Raw genomic sequence first — 18,901 nt, forward strand, 5'->3', positions numbered from 1 at the left:
ATCCCCAGGGGGTTGGCGGTCGGTCTCCGGTTCGGGGTCTGGGTGGACCCTGGGAGGCCGCGGCGGCGGGCCGCGTTGAGGGGGTGGTGCTCGGAGCAGAAGGGGAAGTGCCTGGACGTGACCGTGGCCCCCGCTGTGGTCTGTCGCCCCTGCAGGAGCGGCCCGGGCGCCGGGGCGTGCAGGCTGTCCCGGGCCGAGTCGGAGCGCCGGTGCCGCGCGCCCGGGCAGCCCCCAGGGGGCGCTCTGTGCCACGGCCGCGGCCGCTGCGACTGCGGGGTGTGCATCTGTCACGTGAGCGAGCCCGGCGTGTACTTCGGGCCCCTGTGCGAGTGCCACGAGTGGGTGTGCGAGGCCTACGACGGCAGCACCTGTGCAGGTAAGGGGGCGCGACGCCGGGCCCTCCGTATGCGCTCCCCGGGGGGCTTCGGCCCCTTGGGGGAAGGGGACCATCCCGTCTGCATCCTAGAAGCCACCACGGGGAGGGGCGGGCCCTGCCTTCCGCCAGGTTCTGGAATCACGCCTCTTAACCCCGACCTCTTGCTCGAGGGCCCAGACTTCAGTGGAAATAATATTTGCTAAGGTTCACTCGCTCGATTACAAATCTCAGCTTCTACTGTTGCTTCCTCATTACAGACCAAACCTCCCCACTTCCCCGTAAATGGAGTTATTTCTCTGGGCTCTCCACCCTGATCACGCATGTTAATCATAATATTTGCAGAGTGGAAGCCCCTATTTGTTTTATTTCTTAATTGAAGGGTATCTGATCGACAGTGTGGCGTCAGTTTCTCACCCGTGTTTTCTTTCTTTACCAAGGAAGCACAGGAGAATCTGATTTTCCTAAATTCCAGGGAAGCCCACTGTGTTTTTGAATGTGGATTTGCCCTCTCAGAGGTAGCATTTAGTTGACATGTAGTGGCCTGTATCAGAAAATCGTACACCAAAACGAGCAGGCCTGTATTTTCTTGGAAACATAGCTTTGGTATTGTTTTCGCTGCTCGCATTTTTTGGCTTCAGTGCAGCTTGGTGTTTTGTAAGGGTGGAGTGAAAATAAATTCATTTCCTTTGCACATTTTAAAGGAGTGATTTGGGTTCTCATACTGGAAGGGGTCAAGCTATTTCTTCGAAGAGAACACCCCTCATGTCTATAACCAGTTTCACATAACTGCGCCATTTGCTTCGAGCCAAGAACCTCAATCAGGTCATTGTGAAGGATCCAGGCCCTCGGTCAGTAAAAGTGCATTCTCAGTGCACTTTTGTGGGAATACACACAGTGCATTCCCACCAGTGTTTGGCAGACTTGTAGGAAAAAAAAAAATCCACTTATTTTACCCACAGTGTAGCTGAGAATAAGAGTCCAACACTAACAGAGAGATCAAGCATGAGTTTATAGCAAAATGTTTTTTTTTTCCTCCTGTGGCATTTGGGCCTAGAAGCGCAAGGAGGGTATGTAATATGCGGGCTGTTTGACAATGAAAAAAAAAAAAGTCACATAAGTAATTTGGAGGGCCACAGGTGCTTCTGTGTGTTTGTGTAGCCTTGGAGGCTGTGGTTCAACCCTTTAAAAGTATTGAATACCACAGCTTATTTTAGCTTGTCAGTCCCACATGCTACAGTGCTATTAAGGGCAGCCCTTTGGAATGAAAGCTAAGTATTGTCTAATATTTCTCTCCAAATTCAACTGTTACCTGGCTTCTCTGTCTTTGATTGCCTCTGGCAAGGCCTCCTCAATATTGTGAGTTCTGGACACATTTTTCAGGGCATTTTGCATTGTTCTTTCATTGGAAACATAAGGAGCAGAATGCAGTTTTTCAGCCAGTAAGCTAGTTCTGGTTACCAGTAGCTTGAACTCCCCCTTTAAAGAAGCTGATCGGTTTCCTTTCTGTTAGTTGAAGGGTAGCTGTGGTATGTATATATACTCTTGTTTATCTCCCATGGAAAATGATTTTTTGTTTCGTCCTGCCATCTTTGTTACTACATTCCTTCCATCCTGGTGCAAAATGCAGCCCTGAGTCATGCATGGTTTTGTTTGCTTGTGTGTACATTCCTGCTTCTCTATATTTAAGACTGAATGAAAGAACTGTGTTTGTTTCCAGTCCTCATCTTTCACGCTGTTGCCCGTTGATGCCGGCTCGCTGGGCCTGGTGTAGAATCTGCCCCTGCAAATGCACTGGCTACATTTGCCAGGCCAGTGAGAACAGCCTTACACACAGTCTATCTGGTTATCTTGCCAGCTTGCCCTCTTGTTCTGTGCTTCAAGTTTAGCTACTCCATTCTGTCTGCAAGAAATAATTCCTATATTATCGCCAGTAAGATGGAAACATGGGCTTCCCCAGTGGTTCAGCAGTAAAAAGAATCTGCCTGCAGTTCAGGAGACACAGGAGACGTGGGTTCGATCCTTGGGTCAGGAAGATCCCCTGGAGAAGGAAATGGCAACCCACGCCAGTTTTCTGGCCTGGGAAATCTCCTGGACAGAGGAGCCTCCTGGGCTATAGGCCATGGGGTCACAAAGAGTCGAACATGACTGAGCTCTCACTCCAGATAGAAACAGCAGGTTGTCTTTTATGTTTTATGTGCTTCTGGGCCTTGGTCTCTGTGATGAGCCCCTGTAGGTGATTTTCAGAAATAGAGTAGCTTCCAGAGACTTCCCCCACCTCAGTGAAGAAAACACAGTTCTGCTCTGGCAGAGTATCATAGAGTGGTGAAGACTGGGCTCTGGGAGAAGTTTTCCAGGATTTGAATCCCACACTTGACGTCTGTCTGAACTTGGGCAGTTACTTAACATTCCTGAGCCTTGATTTCTTCATCTGAAAAATGGGAATTGTAGCTATCTTATGGGATTGTTGTGAGGTTTAACAGATGCAGGAGACTTAGAATAGTGTTTTGCGTGAAGTCAGCACTCAGACATGAATATGCTTATATATGTCTATATAACATTATTTTGGGATGTGCAAAAGGTGAGCTAGGATGAATGGATAGAAAGAGATGAATAGATAAAGAGCCTGGCTTTGTGTTCCTTAGTCAGTTGATCCTGTGAAAGCAATTTAGTTTCATTAATGTCTTGGGGGTGGGGGGAGACCTGTTATTGATCCAAAGTTCGAAAGGTCAAGCAAGGACAGCAATTTTGGCTCAAGCCGAGAGCAGCTGTAGGAGATACACTGTGCTCTTTTCAAGTTAAGTCCACTGGGATTCTTAACACTGTGACTCATAGGAGACATACTTACTTTAGATGAGCTGGTTGAGGGTGATGACGTTTACACACGATCACAAGTGGTCTCTCTCTCCCAGTCTCCACTGGCACCTGGCACATGATCTTCCTCCAAATTCTATAGCATAAAGATCTGACCCAGCGATTATTCGTGTGGGTGTGATGGTCTAATGAGGAGTAAACTCATCTTGGTGAAATATTTCTTTAAGAACAGTCAAATGTTTGATTCTATAAAAACAAACTTCTGGTTTGGAATTCAGGGTATCCTGAATAACCCCCCCTGGGTACCTGTGATTACACTTAAAGTATTGGTTTCTTAAACATTTTTCCAATCACTTTTTGAAATACATCACTTAAAAGAGTTTCATTTTTAGGAACTTGGGAAAGCTAACTGAATCCATTATAGCCAGTTCTCTAAAGTGCTATTAGAGAAGAGAATGGTAACCCACTCCAGTGTTCTTGCCTGGAGAATTCCATGGACAGAGGAACTTGGCAGGCTACAGTCCATGGGGTCACAAAGAGTCAGACGACTGAGCAACTAACACACACACACACACACACTCTCTCTCTCTCTCTCTCTCTCTCTCTCTCTCTCTCTCTCTCTCTCTGCTATACGGCCTTCCCTGATGGCTCAGTGGGTAAAGAATACGCCTTCAGTGCGGGAGATGAAGGAGACTTGGGTTTGATCCCTGAGTCAAGAAGATCACATGGACAGAGAAGCCTGGAGGGTTACAATCCAAAGGGCTGCAAAGAGTTGGACAAACTGAGAGACTAAGCACTCACACTTGCACACACAAAGTGCTGTATGTTTGCTAGACTCCCTGTTTACTATTAGAGATGTTGTGTAGTCGCTTAGTCATGTCTGACTCTTTGCAACCGCATGGACTGTAGTTCACCAGGCTCCTCTGTCCATGGGATTTCCCAGGCAAGAATACTGGAATGGATTGCCATTTCATTTTCCGGAGGATCTTTCTGACTCAGGGATTAAACCTGTGTCTCCTGCATTGGCGGGTGGATTCTTTACCACTGCGCCACCAGGGAAGCCCCATAAGATGTTGTAAATACATGCATATGTATAACTGAATCACTTTGCTGTATACCTGAAACGAATGGGACATTGTTCATCAACTGTATTCCCATATAAAAGGAAAAGTTAAAAAATAATAAAATGAATGTGAGTTAACTCCTAAAAAAATAAAAGTGCTACAAAAGATGAGGAATACATGACAGGTTCCCACTGAGGAGAAATACCAAATGCCTATAAGGCAAGGAAGAATGTAATTTCTATGTATTTCTATGAGGATTCCATTAAGGTAGGAATTACATATTGTGGTGTAAATTCTGGAAAAATTGTAGCATTTGACATTAATCTTTTAGTAGAAGGAGGTTTTTATTCCAAAGGGTGGACAATTGGAATTCTGAGTCAAGGAAAATTGAAGAAATGGTTTAGAGGCAGAAAAACGTGGGTGCGTTTGGAGAAGTGTAAAGGGTTCTGGGGCTGGCTTCTCTGGATATTAGGGCTGTGGGAAGCCTAGTGGAAGATATATTGAGAGCTGCAGCTGGACAGCTGGCAGAGAGCTCTGAACCTGAAGGTGAAAGTTAAACGCTCAGTCGTGTCCGACTCTTTTGCTACCCCATGGATTACACGGTCCATGGAATTCTCCAGGCCAGAATGCTGGAGTGGGTAGCCCTTCCCTTTTCCAGGCGATCTTCCCAACCCAGGGATCGAACCCAGGTCTCCTGCAGAAGAATTGCAAGCAGATTCTTTACCAGCTGAGCTACAAGGGAAGCATGCTGCATGTGAAGCCTGTGCTCAGTTAAACAGTATATAGGAACCATGAAGCAGTTTGAACATGGGAGTTTGAACATGATTGATGTTCAATCATGGGGTCAATGCTTTGATTCATGGAAAGTAATATGGTGCCTGGGGGCCCAGCAGGTTGGGATAGGCACTTGATGGGGAGGAACTCCGGTTAGATCGTGTTTAAATACTAGTTCCCAGGGGAGAGAATAAGGATAGAATTATGAGGCATTTTAAAGACTGCTGGAAGATAGAATCATATGTTTTAGTACTCAGGGATGAGTAAGATGGTGTCAGTATAGAACTGATGGAAGAAAGTCAGGAGAAAGAATCAGAAAACTCATCAATGGTGAAAAGGCCCTGCTAAATTAAAAACACTTATTTTTATCTGGAATTGCTGTGAAATGAAGAATGATTGCTTATATAATGAGTCTGGACTTTATGGCACTTCTGGGGTTAGATTGGAATCTCGTCTGAATTGTTAACTCGAGTTAACTTGTTTCTGTCATTCATCCCTGAGACAGTCATTTGATTTCTCTGAAAGTTAGTTTCTTTTCCTGGAACATCGTTATGGATATAAAGAACTTGACATTCTGCAGGATATTATTCAGAATAATTTTTAATCTTTATGTATAAATACATTTAATATCTATATAATTTAAAAATTAATTTATTCAGTTCAGTTCAGTTGCTCAGTCATGTCTGACTCTTTGCAACCCCATGGACCACAGAACTCCAGGCCTCCCTGTCCATCACCAACTCCTGAGGTTTACTCAGACTCATGTCCATTGAGTCAGTGATGCCATCCAGCCATCTCATCCTCTGTCATCCCCTTCTCCTCCTGTCCCCAATCCCTCCCAGCATCAGAGTCTTTACCAATGAGTCAACTCTTCACATGAGGTGGCCAAAGTACTGGAGTTTTAGCTTTAGCATCATTCCTTCCAAGAACACCCAGGACTGATCTCCTTTAGAATGGACTGCTTGGATCTCCTTGCAGTCCAAGGGACTCTCAAGAGTCTACTCCAACACCACAGTTCAAACGCATCAATTCTTCGGTGCTCAGCTTTCTTTACAGTCCAACTCTCACATTCGTACATGACCACTGGAAAAACCATAGCCTTGACTTTACTTTGTTGGTAAAGTAATGTTCCTGTTTTTTAATATGCTGTCTAGGTTGATCATAACTTTCTTTCCAAGGAGCAAGCATCTTTTAATTTCATGGCTGCAATCACCATTTGCAGTGATTTTGGAGTCCCCCAAAAGATTAATTAATAGATTTAATTTATTCAGACTATGAAACATCCTTATAAGCATTGGTTTAAACACACATGTAATGAAAAATACTTCAAATACATGGAAATACCCCTAATATGGAAGTATTAGTAATTTTTTTTCTGGCAGCTATTTCTGATGTCTACACTGTTAAGTAGTATGAGAGCTGTGTATGATTATTCACGAGAGCTGCATTTTCTGAATCCTTATAGTCTGTCCTAGAAGTGTTGAACCTACTTGCTCTCCACAGTTGCATTTTACTTAAATTTTTTTTTCAGAATTGGAGTGTAGTTGTCTTACACTGTTTCTACTGTACAGCACTGTGAATTAGCTGTGTGTGCATATATCCCCTCCCTCTTGGACCTCCCTTCATCCTCCCATCTCACCCCTCCAGGCCATCACAGAGCGCCAGGTTGAGCTCTCTGTGTCATACAGCAGCTTCCTCCTAGCTATCTGTCTAACATGTGGTAGTATATATATGTCCATGCTACTTTCTCAGCTCATCTCTCTCATCTCACATGGCCCCACCCCATGTTCACGGGCCCATTCTCTACGCCTGCATCTCGATCTCTGCCCTGAAGATAGGTTCATCAGGACCATTTTTCTAGATTCCACATACATGCATTAATATATGGTCTTTCTTTTTCTCTTTCTGACCTACTTCACTGTATATGACAGACTCTAGATTTATCCACATCTCTACAAATGACCCAATTGTGTTCCTTTTTATGGCTGAATAATATTCCATTGTATATATGCACCACAGCTTTATCCACTCCTCTGCTGACGGACGTTTAAGTTGCTTTCACGTCCTGGCTACTGTAAAGAACGCTGCGATGAACACTGGGGTACATGTGTCTTTGGAATTATGGTTGCATTTTCTTAGATAATTGAATAACTGGCTCCAAGCCTATTTTGTGGAATCACTCTTTGGATTTTCTTTCTTAGTGGTCTTCCGTTTTCCACCTTTCCCCCCCCCACCCCCCTTAGCTGCAGTTCTGTATCCAAAGATCCAACCTATCCTGGATCATGGAGGACTGGGGTACATGTTTATTGTAAGACATCCACATTGTAAGTGGTGCTGTGCAGTTCAAACCTGTGCAGTTCAAAGGTCAACTGATTTATTGAAATATTACTCCGCGTCCTAGAGTCATCGGGGGTTGGGTTGTTTAATCACAGGAATGTAAACCAACTTAAGACTGAATAATAATCATTCTAGTTCTTGAAACTCCCCAATTTCCAGTCCCGTACTTCAGTCCTCTCCCTGCTCTCCAAACTTTTTTTTCTCTCACTATTCATCATGTTTATTTCATTTCCAAATTCTGCTCGTTTGGGGCAAGGAGTTCAGCTATTATTTCTATTATCTTGTTTCTTGGTCATCCACAGTCTTTGAAGTCTTGGTATCTATTCAAAGAGTTGATGTCTTTAGGTATTAATGTTATATATATATATATTCACTTTTTTCAAATCTGGCTTTATAATGTATATGTACTTATAAATAATATAAATACCAAGGCCTGAGGAAGTTCTCTTCATGCATATATATTCTGGTTGCCGGTTAAGGCATATGTATGTGTATTCAAATATATATTTGCTACCTTAAATTTATACACATATGTTATATACATCTGAATACATCAATATGTCTTCAAACATATGTTTGCATGTGTATGTGTTTATGGCATGTATGTGGGTGTTAATATATGAGTGTATGCACAATTGCATTTACCTATGTGTGTTTACATATGTGTGTGCATCTAAAGGTACCACAAAGACACACACATGTAACCCCTCTTTCTGAAAGACTGCTGTCTGCAGAGGGGAGTCCATTCCATTTTCAAATCTTTGCAATGCTAATACTTCTGATAGAAAAGGCACCTTGGGTTGTTATCACGTTTGTAGACCTACTACAAACCAATAGCTTATTGGGGCATACTTTGGGTGACTGCCTCTTCAAAACGTCTCATGAAGACAGTGGGAAGTTACTTGGTTAGCTCCTAATTTGGTTCTCCTTTTCACTGTTCAGTCAGTTAGGCTGCTGGAGTCACATTTGAACTACGATTCATATTTGGGAAGGATGAATGGATGAAAGTTGCTCAGTAGTGTCTGAGTCTTTGTCACCTCATGGACTGTAGCCCACCAGGCTCATCTAACCATGGGATTCTCCAGGCGAGAGTACTGGAGTGGGTTGCCATTCTCTTTTCCAGAGGATCTTCCCAACCCAGGGATTGAACCTGGGTCTCCTGCATTGCAGGCAGATTCTTTATTGATGGAGCCACTGGAGAAGCCCCATATTTGGTAAAGAAGTTCTCTAATTCTAATACTAAAACTTTGTTCATAGACAGGAATGAAAAAATGACTCCCTTTTCTACTTTTTAAGTGAAAAATAGTACTGCTTTTGTCACTAACATATTTTTATTCTGCATACGTTTTATGGAAAATTTGAAAATTCCTTAAGGCCCCCTGTTCTATGCTGAAGCCTTGAATCCAGGGTTAGATACAAAATCCCTGAGGATTCTTCTTATAGCCCGCAGTCATAAAACTATAAACCAAATCATAAATTTTCTCTATCCTCAAGGCAATAATATCTTCTTGTCTGGTTTTGCCTATAACAATAAATTCTACTATTACAGAAATTTGATTTCCTGCTTAGTTCATCTGAATTTTCTAATCATACCTCAGCAGGGAGAAAAAAGGAAATAAATAAAATAAGATAAATCAACTTTTATGTCTAACTGGACTGGGCTTCCTAGATGGCTCAACAGTAAAGAATCTACCTGTAACAGGAGACACAGGAGATGTGGGTTCAGTCCCTGGGTTGGGAAGATCCCCTGGAGGAGGAAATGGCAACCCTCTCCAGTATTCCTGCCTGGGAAATCCCATGGACAGAGGAGCCTGGTGGGCTACAGGGGTCGCAAAGAGTCAGACATGACTGAGCACAGGCAAGAACTTCAGGAGAAGACAGCTGGATTAGGGGACAGAAGAAGCAGGTGGAGGTGTGGTGGGGGACTGAAAGGGAGCTAATTGTAGGAGGAATTTGGTTTAGCTTTCTACCTTTCTTCCTGCCTAGAAGGCATGTGAAGTTCCAGAAGCCTTTCTTTAAAACTGAAGTTTAGTTAATTTATGACATTGTGTTCATTTCAGGCATGCAGCACAGTGGCTTTCAGATGTAAATGTGTGTGTGTGTGTGTGTGTGTGTGCACGTGTGAGTGTATGTTTTTTTTCTGTTCTTTTCCATCATAGGTTATTCTAAGTTATTGAATATCCTTCCCTGTTTTGTACAGTAGGACCTTGCTCTTTATTTGATATATAGTAGTCTGTATCTTGACTATGCCAAAGCCTTTGACTGTGTGGACACAATAAACTGCGGAAAATTCTGAAAGAGATGGGAATACCAGACCACCTGACCTGTCTCTTAAGAAACCTATATGCAGGTCAGGAAGCAACAGTTAGAACTGGACATGTAGCAACAGACTGGTTCCAAATAGGAAAAGGAGTACGTCAAGGCTGTATATTGTCCCCCTGCTTATTTAACTTCTATGCAGAGTACATCATGAGAAACGCTGGGCTGGAAGAAGCACAAGCTGGAATCAAGATTGCCGGGAGAAATATCAATAACCTCAGATATGCAGATGACACCACTCTTATGGAAGAAAGTGAAGAGGAACTAAAAAGCCTCTTGAAAGTGAAAGAGGAGAGTGAGAAAGTTGGCTTAAAGCTCAACATTCAGAAAACGAAGAACATGGCATCTGGTCCCATCACTTCATGGGAAATAGATGGGGAAACAGTGGAAACAGTGTCAGACTTTATTTTGGGGGGCTCCAAAATCACTGCAGATGGTGACTGCAGCCATGAAATTAAAAGACGCTTACTCCTTGGAAGGAAAGTTATGAGCAACCTAGATAGCATATTCAAAAGCAGAGACATTACTTTGCCAACAAAGGTCCGTCTAGTCAAGGCTATGGTTTTTCCAGTGGTCATGTATGGATGTGAGAGTTGGACTGTGAAGAAGGCTGAGCGCCGAAGAATTGATGCTTTTGAAGTGTGGTGTTGGAGAAGACTCTTGAGAGTCCCTTGGACTGCAAGGAGATCCAACCAGTCCATTCTGAAGGAGATCAGCCCTGGGATTTCTTTGGAGGGAATGATGCTGAAGCTGAAACTGCAGTACTTTGGCCACCTCGTGCGAAGAGTTGATTCATTGGAAAAGACTCTGATGCTGGGAGGGATTGGGAGCAGGAGGAGAAGGGGACGAACGAGGATGAGATGGCTGGATGGCATCATGGACTCAATGGACGTGAGTCTGAGTGAACTCCGGGAGATGGTGATGGACAGGGAGGCCTGGTGTGCTGAGATTCATGGGGTTGCAAAGAGTTGGACATGACTGAACTGAACTGAACTGAACTGAATCTGTATCTTGGAGAAGGCAATGGCACCCCACTCCAGTACTCTTGCCTGGAAAATCCCACAGATGGAGGAGCTTGGTGGGCTGCAGTCCATGGGGTCACTATGAGTCAGACAAGATTAAGCGACTTCACTTTCACTTTTCACTTTCATGCATTGGAGAAGGAAATGGCAACCCACTCCAGTGTTCTTGCCTGGAGAATCCCAGGGATGGGGGAGCCTGGTGGGCTTCCGTCTATCGGGTCGCACAGAGTTGGACACGACTGAAGTGACTTAGCAGCAGCAGCAGCAGCAGCAGCAGCAGTCTTTATCTGTTAATCCCATACTCCTATTTTATCTTTCCCCTTTGGTAACCATAACTTTGTTTTCTATGTCTGTGGATCTATTTCTGTCTTGTAAATAAATTTGTTTGTGTTATTTTTAGTTTGCTCGTGTAAGTGAGATGTAATATTTGTCCTTCTCTGTCTGACTTACTTCACTCAGTAGGATAATCTCTAGGTCCATTCACGTTGCTGCAAATGGCATTATTTCATTCCTTTTTATAGCGGATATTTTATGTAGTGTGTGTATATTTGCATATTATTCCACCTCCTTTGAGCTTCTGTTATAGCTCAGTTGGTAAAGAATCCACCTGCAATGCAGGAGACCCAGTTCAGTTCCTGGGTCGGGAAGATCAGCTGGAGAAGGGATAGGCTCCCCACTCCAGTATTCTTGGGCTTCCCCTGTGGCTCAGCTGGTAAAGAATCCGCCTGCAATGTGGGAGACCTGGGTTGGGAAGATCCCCTGGAGAAGGGAAAGGCTATGGACTGTAAAGTCTGTGGGGTTGCAAAGACTCGGACACGACTGAGTGAGTTGCACTCACTCACCACCTCCTTTTATTGCCATATATGCCTTAAGTGCCTCAGCACATAGAATGAAATTCAAGTAAGTTAAATATGTATGTGCTGTGTCTCCCCTTCAGTCTTATTGTTAATTACAGCCTCTTGTTAATATTAAATTTAAGGTGTAAACATCCCTATTTTCCCATGATTATATAAATATGTTATAAACACATATAGATAGGTTATTTCCATTAATTTTTTCTTGCTTTTTTTCTTTAAGAACAGATCATGGTCCTCAGTCTAGTTTATACATATATGATTAAGAATTTTCACAAGTATATGATGTGTTGAGGTATGAATGTATTACTTCATTAGACTGTCTGCCTATTAGTGAACACTCTGGTTTGAAGTTTTTGTTATTTTTGTGTTTTTTGATATAGAGACTTGAAAGAGCATTCGATTTAAAATTGTTCACACATACTCACACTCATACACATAGCTCTCTAGCACTCTGGCTTTTGCACAAGCAAGTACACACTAGAGTGAGTTGGGTTCCGAGACACTTGAGAGGGTGTCTCCAGGCAACAGAAGTGTGAATAAAAGTGTCTTCCTGTGTTGAGAATCTTGGCAAAAGGAAACTTCAAACAGGGTGGAACCGGGAGATCTGAAGCTTTTGTCCTTTGGGAAATTTTGATTCCAAGCCTGATCTGGGATTCAAGGTCGTGAGTCACATCTGAGGAGGAGGAGAATAGTACTGCTGGGCAGAGAGGACCATGGGGGATGGGCCAGGGCATTTTCAGAGCCCCACATGGGTAAATTCTCAAGCTATTTCCCATTAACTCTTGAATTGATAAAGATTGAGAGCTGCAAGAAGGTTGCAAATCTCATTTTCTTTGGAAAAGAGTGCTTTGTCTTTACAAGGATCACATTTCCTGGCAAATAAGAAACTCTGTTTGGTAATAGAACTCATTCTTCTGTCTACTCTAAATCATCTTATTTAAGGCTGGCTAGAATGATGGCTTTGTAAAGGGAAAAGAAATGTAAGACCTTGATAAGAGTGCTCACTGGTCTGACCTTGTGTCACCTCAGTCTTAATTTATGTGGTGGGACAGGCTTCCATGCCAAAGTGCCTGTCATCCTAATTGTACGTGATCACTTGTTCGAACATCAAATTGTTCCAAGTCAGTAGTGACCCACTCCAGTTTCCCGATTTATTATTTTATCTGGATATTTCCTAGGAAAAGGCGGGCTAAATTTTTTTCTTAAAAGGGGCCAGTGAGTCAGGTATTGCTTAGAAGCTTCTCTTACAGCAGTGCATGAACGTAAATTTGTGATTTAGCCAATGAGAATAAGGAGCCAAAATGAAGAAATCAAAAAGCACGGTCAGCGTATTTCCTAATTGGTCATTACTGCTCTTTCAAAGCTGTTATTTTCTGCTGTGCACAACAGTTAGACAAAACTCGTTATTTCTCTAAACAAAATGACTTGGCCATTTAATTAAACCTTTTCTTCTCCAAAATACAAAAGACAAGTTATAAACTGTTTTTTTCTTTCTTGATCAACACCATTGCTTATGTAAGTTCTAAAAGCAGTATTGATGTGAAAATAACTCATCTTCAAGAAAGAAAGGACATTTTTAAGAAACTAAGAAAATATTGTTTTGAGAAAGAAAGCAAATAATTGATTTGTTAGCTGTGTACTAGATAGACTTCTTTTGATTTCTTCCTTGAATAGATTTGAGCCCTAAAATTAGTGTTGTGTTGGTAATACAAAAGAATAATAGAAAAATATCTACTTACTCTTGAGCATGCTTTGATGGAAAATATTTTCATATGTAAGAATTCATTCACTTTGCTGACAAAAGTCCGTATAGTCAAAGCTATGGTTTTTTCCAGTAGTCATGTGCAGTTGTGAGAGTTGGACCATAAAGAATGCTGAGTGCTGAAAAATTGATGCTTTTGAATTGTGGTGCTGGAGAAAACTCTTCAGAGTCCCTTGGACTGCAAGGAGATCAAATCAGTCCATCCTAAAGGAGATCAACCCTGAATATTCATTGGAAGGACTGATGCTGAAACTGAAGCTCCAGTACTTTGGCCACCTGATGTGAAGAGCTGACTCATTTGAAAAGACCCTAATGCTGGGGAAGATTGAGGATAGGAGGAGAAGGGGGTGACAGAGGGTGAGATAGTTGGATGGCATCACTGGCTCAATGGACATGAATTTGAGCTAACTTTGGGAGATAGTGAAGGACAGGGAAGCCTGGCATGCTACAGTCCATGGGGTCACAGAGTCAGTCATGACTGAAAGACTGAACAACAATGAATTCATTCACTTCTTCTATAACTTGAAAGGGGTGATCAAAATTACTATTGTTCAAGGACTTCCCTGGTGGTCCAGTGGTTAAGACTCTGTGCTTCCAATGCAGGGAGTACAGGTTCAATCCCTGACCAAGGAGCTAACATCCCACATGCAACACTGCACAGTCAAAAAGTGATACATACATATATATATATATATATATATATATATATATATATATATATATATATAAAATTCTCTATCCATCATACTGAGTAACCCAAGAAGAAATGCGTCCCCCAAATCAATAGGTAGCTTCTCTTCAAACATATTAATGTTGTCCTGAGACAACATATTTAGGGGAAATTGTTCAGTTGCTGAGTCTTTTCCAACTCTTTGCAACCCCATGGACTGTAGCACTCCAGGCCTCCCTGTCCATTACCAGCTCCCAGAGCTTGCTCAAACTCATGTCCATCAAGTCAGTGATGCCATCCAACCATCTCATCCTCTGTTGTCCCCTTCTCCTCCTGCCCTCAATCTTTCCCAGCATCAGGGTCTTTTCAAATGAGTCAGCTCTCTGCATCAGATGGCCAAAGTACTGGAGTTTCAGCTTCAACATCAGTCCCGCCAATGAACACCCAGGACTGATCTCCTTTAGGATGGACTGGTTGGATCTCCTTGCTGTCCAAGGGACTCTCATTTCTTCTCTAGCACCACAGTTCAAAAATATCAATTCTTGGACACTCAGCCTTCTTTATGGTCTAATATTTAGGGGAAATATTTTCGTGAGTTTAGAGTCTTGAAATGAGAACCTCATTATTCAGGAGCCTCATTTTTCCATTGAAAATATATCTTGATTTTTTCCCTTTTTTGTGGAGAAGCAGATTGTGTCTCTCCTTTCTGTCTTATGTCAGAGATAGAGCACATCAAAGCTCAAATATTGGGCAGGAGAAAGAACACCTCATTCATTTAGCATCAAAGAAGTCCAGGTAACAGAAATCACTGAGACTAAATTACTCATACCAACAAAGAGCTTTTCTCTCAGCTGTGATTGAAATTCTTAGAGTGATTGCGATTAGCGCTAACTAAGGACTCACTAGAGTCAGCAATAGGGGAAACTCTTCCAAAACCTTTGGTTTTTCCTTTTCCATAAAGTCAAAAGAAAACATAGGTAGGAGAGTTGAATACATATTTCTTATTTTCACGGACATGAACTAGTATTATTTTGTGTATTACCCATTTTGGATAGTATGAATGAATCAACTTAGATATTATTTTTGCTCTTATAAAATTAAGGTGTTTATAATATGAAATCCAGAAGTTCAAATATATGCATTTTAAAATATATGTATGGCATTTTTTAGAACAACGAGATGTGAATTGACGGCAAGGCACCAGGAGAGAAATGTGCAGAGAAAACTGAACAATTTCGATTAGGTCATCATGAGCATTTCCTTTGTGCCCTGAAAGTGGGCATGTCAACCTTTGCATCCTGATATGCGGGTTCTGGGGACAGGCTACATCTATCACTCATCAACCTGCCTGGCATGTGACATTCCTGAATGCTTCTATCTCAGACAGCCCTGCTTATATGCTAGATGAAGAATTTTAAGGCTTTCGAGGGATAGTGCACTGATTTGTTATTCATAAAGCCTTTCTGTGCATGCATATACATGCATGCTCAGTCACGTGTGACTCTTTGCTCGCCAGACTCCTCTGTCCATGGGGTTTCCCAGGCAAGAATACTGGGATGGGTTGCCATTTCCTTTTCCATGGGATCTTCCTGACCCAAGGATTGAACCCGAGTCTCCTGAGTCTCCTGCACTGGTAAGAGGATTCTTTACCACTGAGCCACCTGGGAATCCCAGTAAAGCCTTCACTGAATTTAATAATCTGTCCTTTAGGAGAGCTAAGTGAGAATGTTTGGACAGGAAGGAAAGGCAGAGGCAGAGTGCTCTAGAAAATGCCTGGAAATTGGAATTAAAAAACTAAGCAAGCTGCTTGTTCTTTCTCCAAAATTGTTGTTCAGCGTGTGTCCTTGTGAAAGTCACTTAACTTCTCTGAGCCTCAGTGGAATTACCTTTAACAAGCATTTATTAAATATCTCCACAAGAATGTCTAGAGAGGTCACTCTGCTCTTTCTGGTCTGTGAGATGGGTAGGTAGGTGGGAGTTAAGGAGCTGAGGGCAATAATTTTCTCAGCCATAGGATTTAACATAAATATGTGAATATAGTGGTTCCTCAGTGGCATTAATGCATTGATGCGATTGTGACAGTCTGATATTTAGATCTAATTTGCGGGGGTCATTATGTTTCCTTTTGAAGAGTAACTGTGTTAAATTAATTACATGGAAGATTATACTAGCATCTTAAGGATTTTATGAAGGGATGAGAAAATTTTAAAGGAAAAGCAAAAATGTACCTAGAAACTAATAGTCAATGAAGGAATTCGTATCATCCTCATAAAAAGGAATTCCTTAATTATAAACGTAATGTTCGGTGTGTCAGAGGGGAAGAGTTCCTTTCCACTGTACTTAAATACACCAAATCTGTCTTTTTACGGCATCTTCCAGCTGATCTTTGTATAAATACATGCTCCAGAGGCCGTGGTGGTAGTGGTGGTGGCGGTTTAGTCGCTAAGTCGAGTCTGAACCTTGTGACCCATGGACTGTAGCCCGCCAGGCTCCTCTGTCCACAGGATTTCCCAAGCAAAAGTACTGGAGTGGGTTGCCATTTCCTTCTCCAGGGGACCTTCCCATCCTAGGGATCAAACCCTCATCTCCTGCATTGCAGCTGAATTCTTTACCACTGAGACACCAGGGAAGCTCCCTAGTGCCGTAAAATACAGCAATTTAATGAAAACCAAACTATTGACCCATGTCACCACGTAAGCAAATAGGTTCAGTGGCTGTCTGTTTCCATGTGCATGTTCAGTAAGCCATTTATCTACTTTTTAATTAAATTACTGCCTTTAATTTTCACACCTGTTCTGCCTTAGAAGAGTATTTTATGTAGCGCGATGTGTTTGGTTTTTGGATAAGCTATTTTGGGACTTTCTTTTATGTCCTGAGAACTTCAAAAAAGCACTGGAATAAGTCTGTGTATTTGGTATTATCCAGATTTCTGTTCTTCAGATTTTAAACAATGGAGCTCAATTTGTTTAAGAGGAAGAGAGAGTGTAAACAGTTTCAAATTGTGTGAGATGTCAGTACCACCGGTGGTTGGCCAGTGAACCACTGTAAAGTAATTGGCAGCATTGTTATGTATGTAGCTCATTAATTTAATGCAGAATATATTTCTTGTTTCTAGTGAAAAACTGTAGGTCCTTTAGGGACTAATTTCTCCGTGAAGTTTGATTGATTCTGAAATGCAAAATACTTACAGTTTTATTGGAAGTCAGTATAAATATTTTTGACAAAAATGTATGTAATTAGTATTTCTAATAAGTTAGTTGGTATACATTAGTCACCAACATTAAGAGCTGAAACTGAAAATGGACCACTTTTTCATATTTAAAAAGGAGAAGGCAATGGCAACCTACTCCAGTATTCTTGCCTGGAAAATCCCACGGATGGAGGAGCCTGGCAGACTATAGTCCGTGGGGTCACAAAGAGTCGGACACGACTGAGTGACTTCACTCACTTTTCATATTTAAAGACTTATATACAGATATAAAATGAGAGATACAGATCATTGTGTCCTATGTGTGTAATCTCTGTGCCATTTACTGGTTCAGTTACCAGCTATTTATGGAGAAACTACTATGTGGTTAGTTGGGGTTGTTGTTTTTCAGCCCCTCAGTCATGTCCAACTGTTTGTGACCCCATGGAATGCAGCATGCCAGGCTTCCTTATCCTTCACTAACTCCTGGAGTTTGCTCAAACTCATGTCCATTGAGTCGGTGATGCCATCCAACCATCTTGTCCTCTGTTGTCCCCTTCTCCTCCTGCCTTCAATTTTCCCCAGCATCAGGGTCTTTTCCAATGAATTGGTTCTTTGCATCAGGTGGCCAAAGTATTGGAGCTTCAGGTTCAGCATCAGTCCTTCCGATGAATATTCAGAACTGATCTCCTTTATGACTGACTGGTTTGATCTCCTTGCCATCCAAGGGAATCTCAAGAGTCTTCTCCAACACCATAGTTCAAAAGCGTCAATTCTTTGGCACTCAACTTTTTTATGGTCCAACTCTCACCTCCGTACATGACCACTGGAAAAACCATAGGTTTGATTAGATGGACCTTTGTTGGCAAAGTAATGTCTCTGCTTTTTAATGTGTTGTCTAGGTTTGTCATAGGTTTTCTTCCAAGGAGCAAGTGTCTTTTAATTTCATGGCTGCAGCCACCATCTGCAGTGATTTTGAAGCCCAAGAAAATAAAATCTGTCACTGTTTCCATTGTTTCCCCATCTCTTTGCCATGAAGTGACAGGACCAGATGCCATGATCTTTGTTTTTTGAATATTGAGTTTTAAGCCAGCTTTTCCACTTTCCTTTTTCACCTTCATCAAGAGGCTCTTTAGTTCCTTTTCACTTTCTGCCATAAGGGTGGTGCCATCTCCGTTATCTGAGGCTATTGATATTTCTCCTGGCAATCTTGATTCCAGCTTGTGCTTCTTCCAGCCCGGCATTTCTCATGACATACTCTGCATGAAAGTTAAATCAGCAAGGTGATAGTATACAGACTTGACTTACTCCTTTCCCAATTTTGAACCAGTCCCTTGTTCCATGTCTGGTTCTATTGCTTCTTGACCTGCATACAGGTTTCTCAGGAGGCAGGTAAGGTGGTCTGGTATTCTCATCTCTTTAAGAATTTTGTACAGTTTGTTATGATCCACACAGTCAAAGGCTTTAGTGTAGTCAATGAAGCAGAATTGGATGTTTTTCTGGATTGCCAGTTTATTATCTGATGGATATCTGTTAGGAGCCAGAAGACTGAACAGTTATACTCTTGAGCTCAACTCATTTTCTCTACAATATTGCATCCAGAGAAGCTTCTAGTTATTGAAACATGTGGTTTGATTTATGTTTATCTAGCACACCTGGACTCTTTAAATACAGGTTACCATTTCATTAGGACTGTGAAAAATGAATGAGAAATAAAATGAT

The 18,901-nt window shown here is 42.1% G+C and overlaps 1 protein-coding gene across 1 annotated transcript in view; it reads left to right on the forward strand.

Annotated features, from left to right (window-relative positions):
- ITGBL1 (integrin subunit beta like 1) overlaps positions 1 to 18,901 on the forward strand; it is a 220,320-nt gene that overhangs the window by 900 nt on the left and 200,519 nt on the right. Inside the window, exon 2 of the mRNA XM_052650281.1 lies at positions 156 to 376. Within this exon, the coding sequence (XP_052506241.1) occupies positions 156 to 376 (221 nt within the window). The remainder of the gene's footprint in view (positions 1 to 155; positions 377 to 18,901) is intronic.

Source organism: Budorcas taxicolor, chromosome 12 (assembly GCF_023091745.1).
Source record: "Budorcas taxicolor isolate Tak-1 chromosome 12, Takin1.1, whole genome shotgun sequence".
Lineage (NCBI taxonomy): Eukaryota > Metazoa > Chordata > Mammalia > Artiodactyla > Bovidae > Budorcas > Budorcas taxicolor.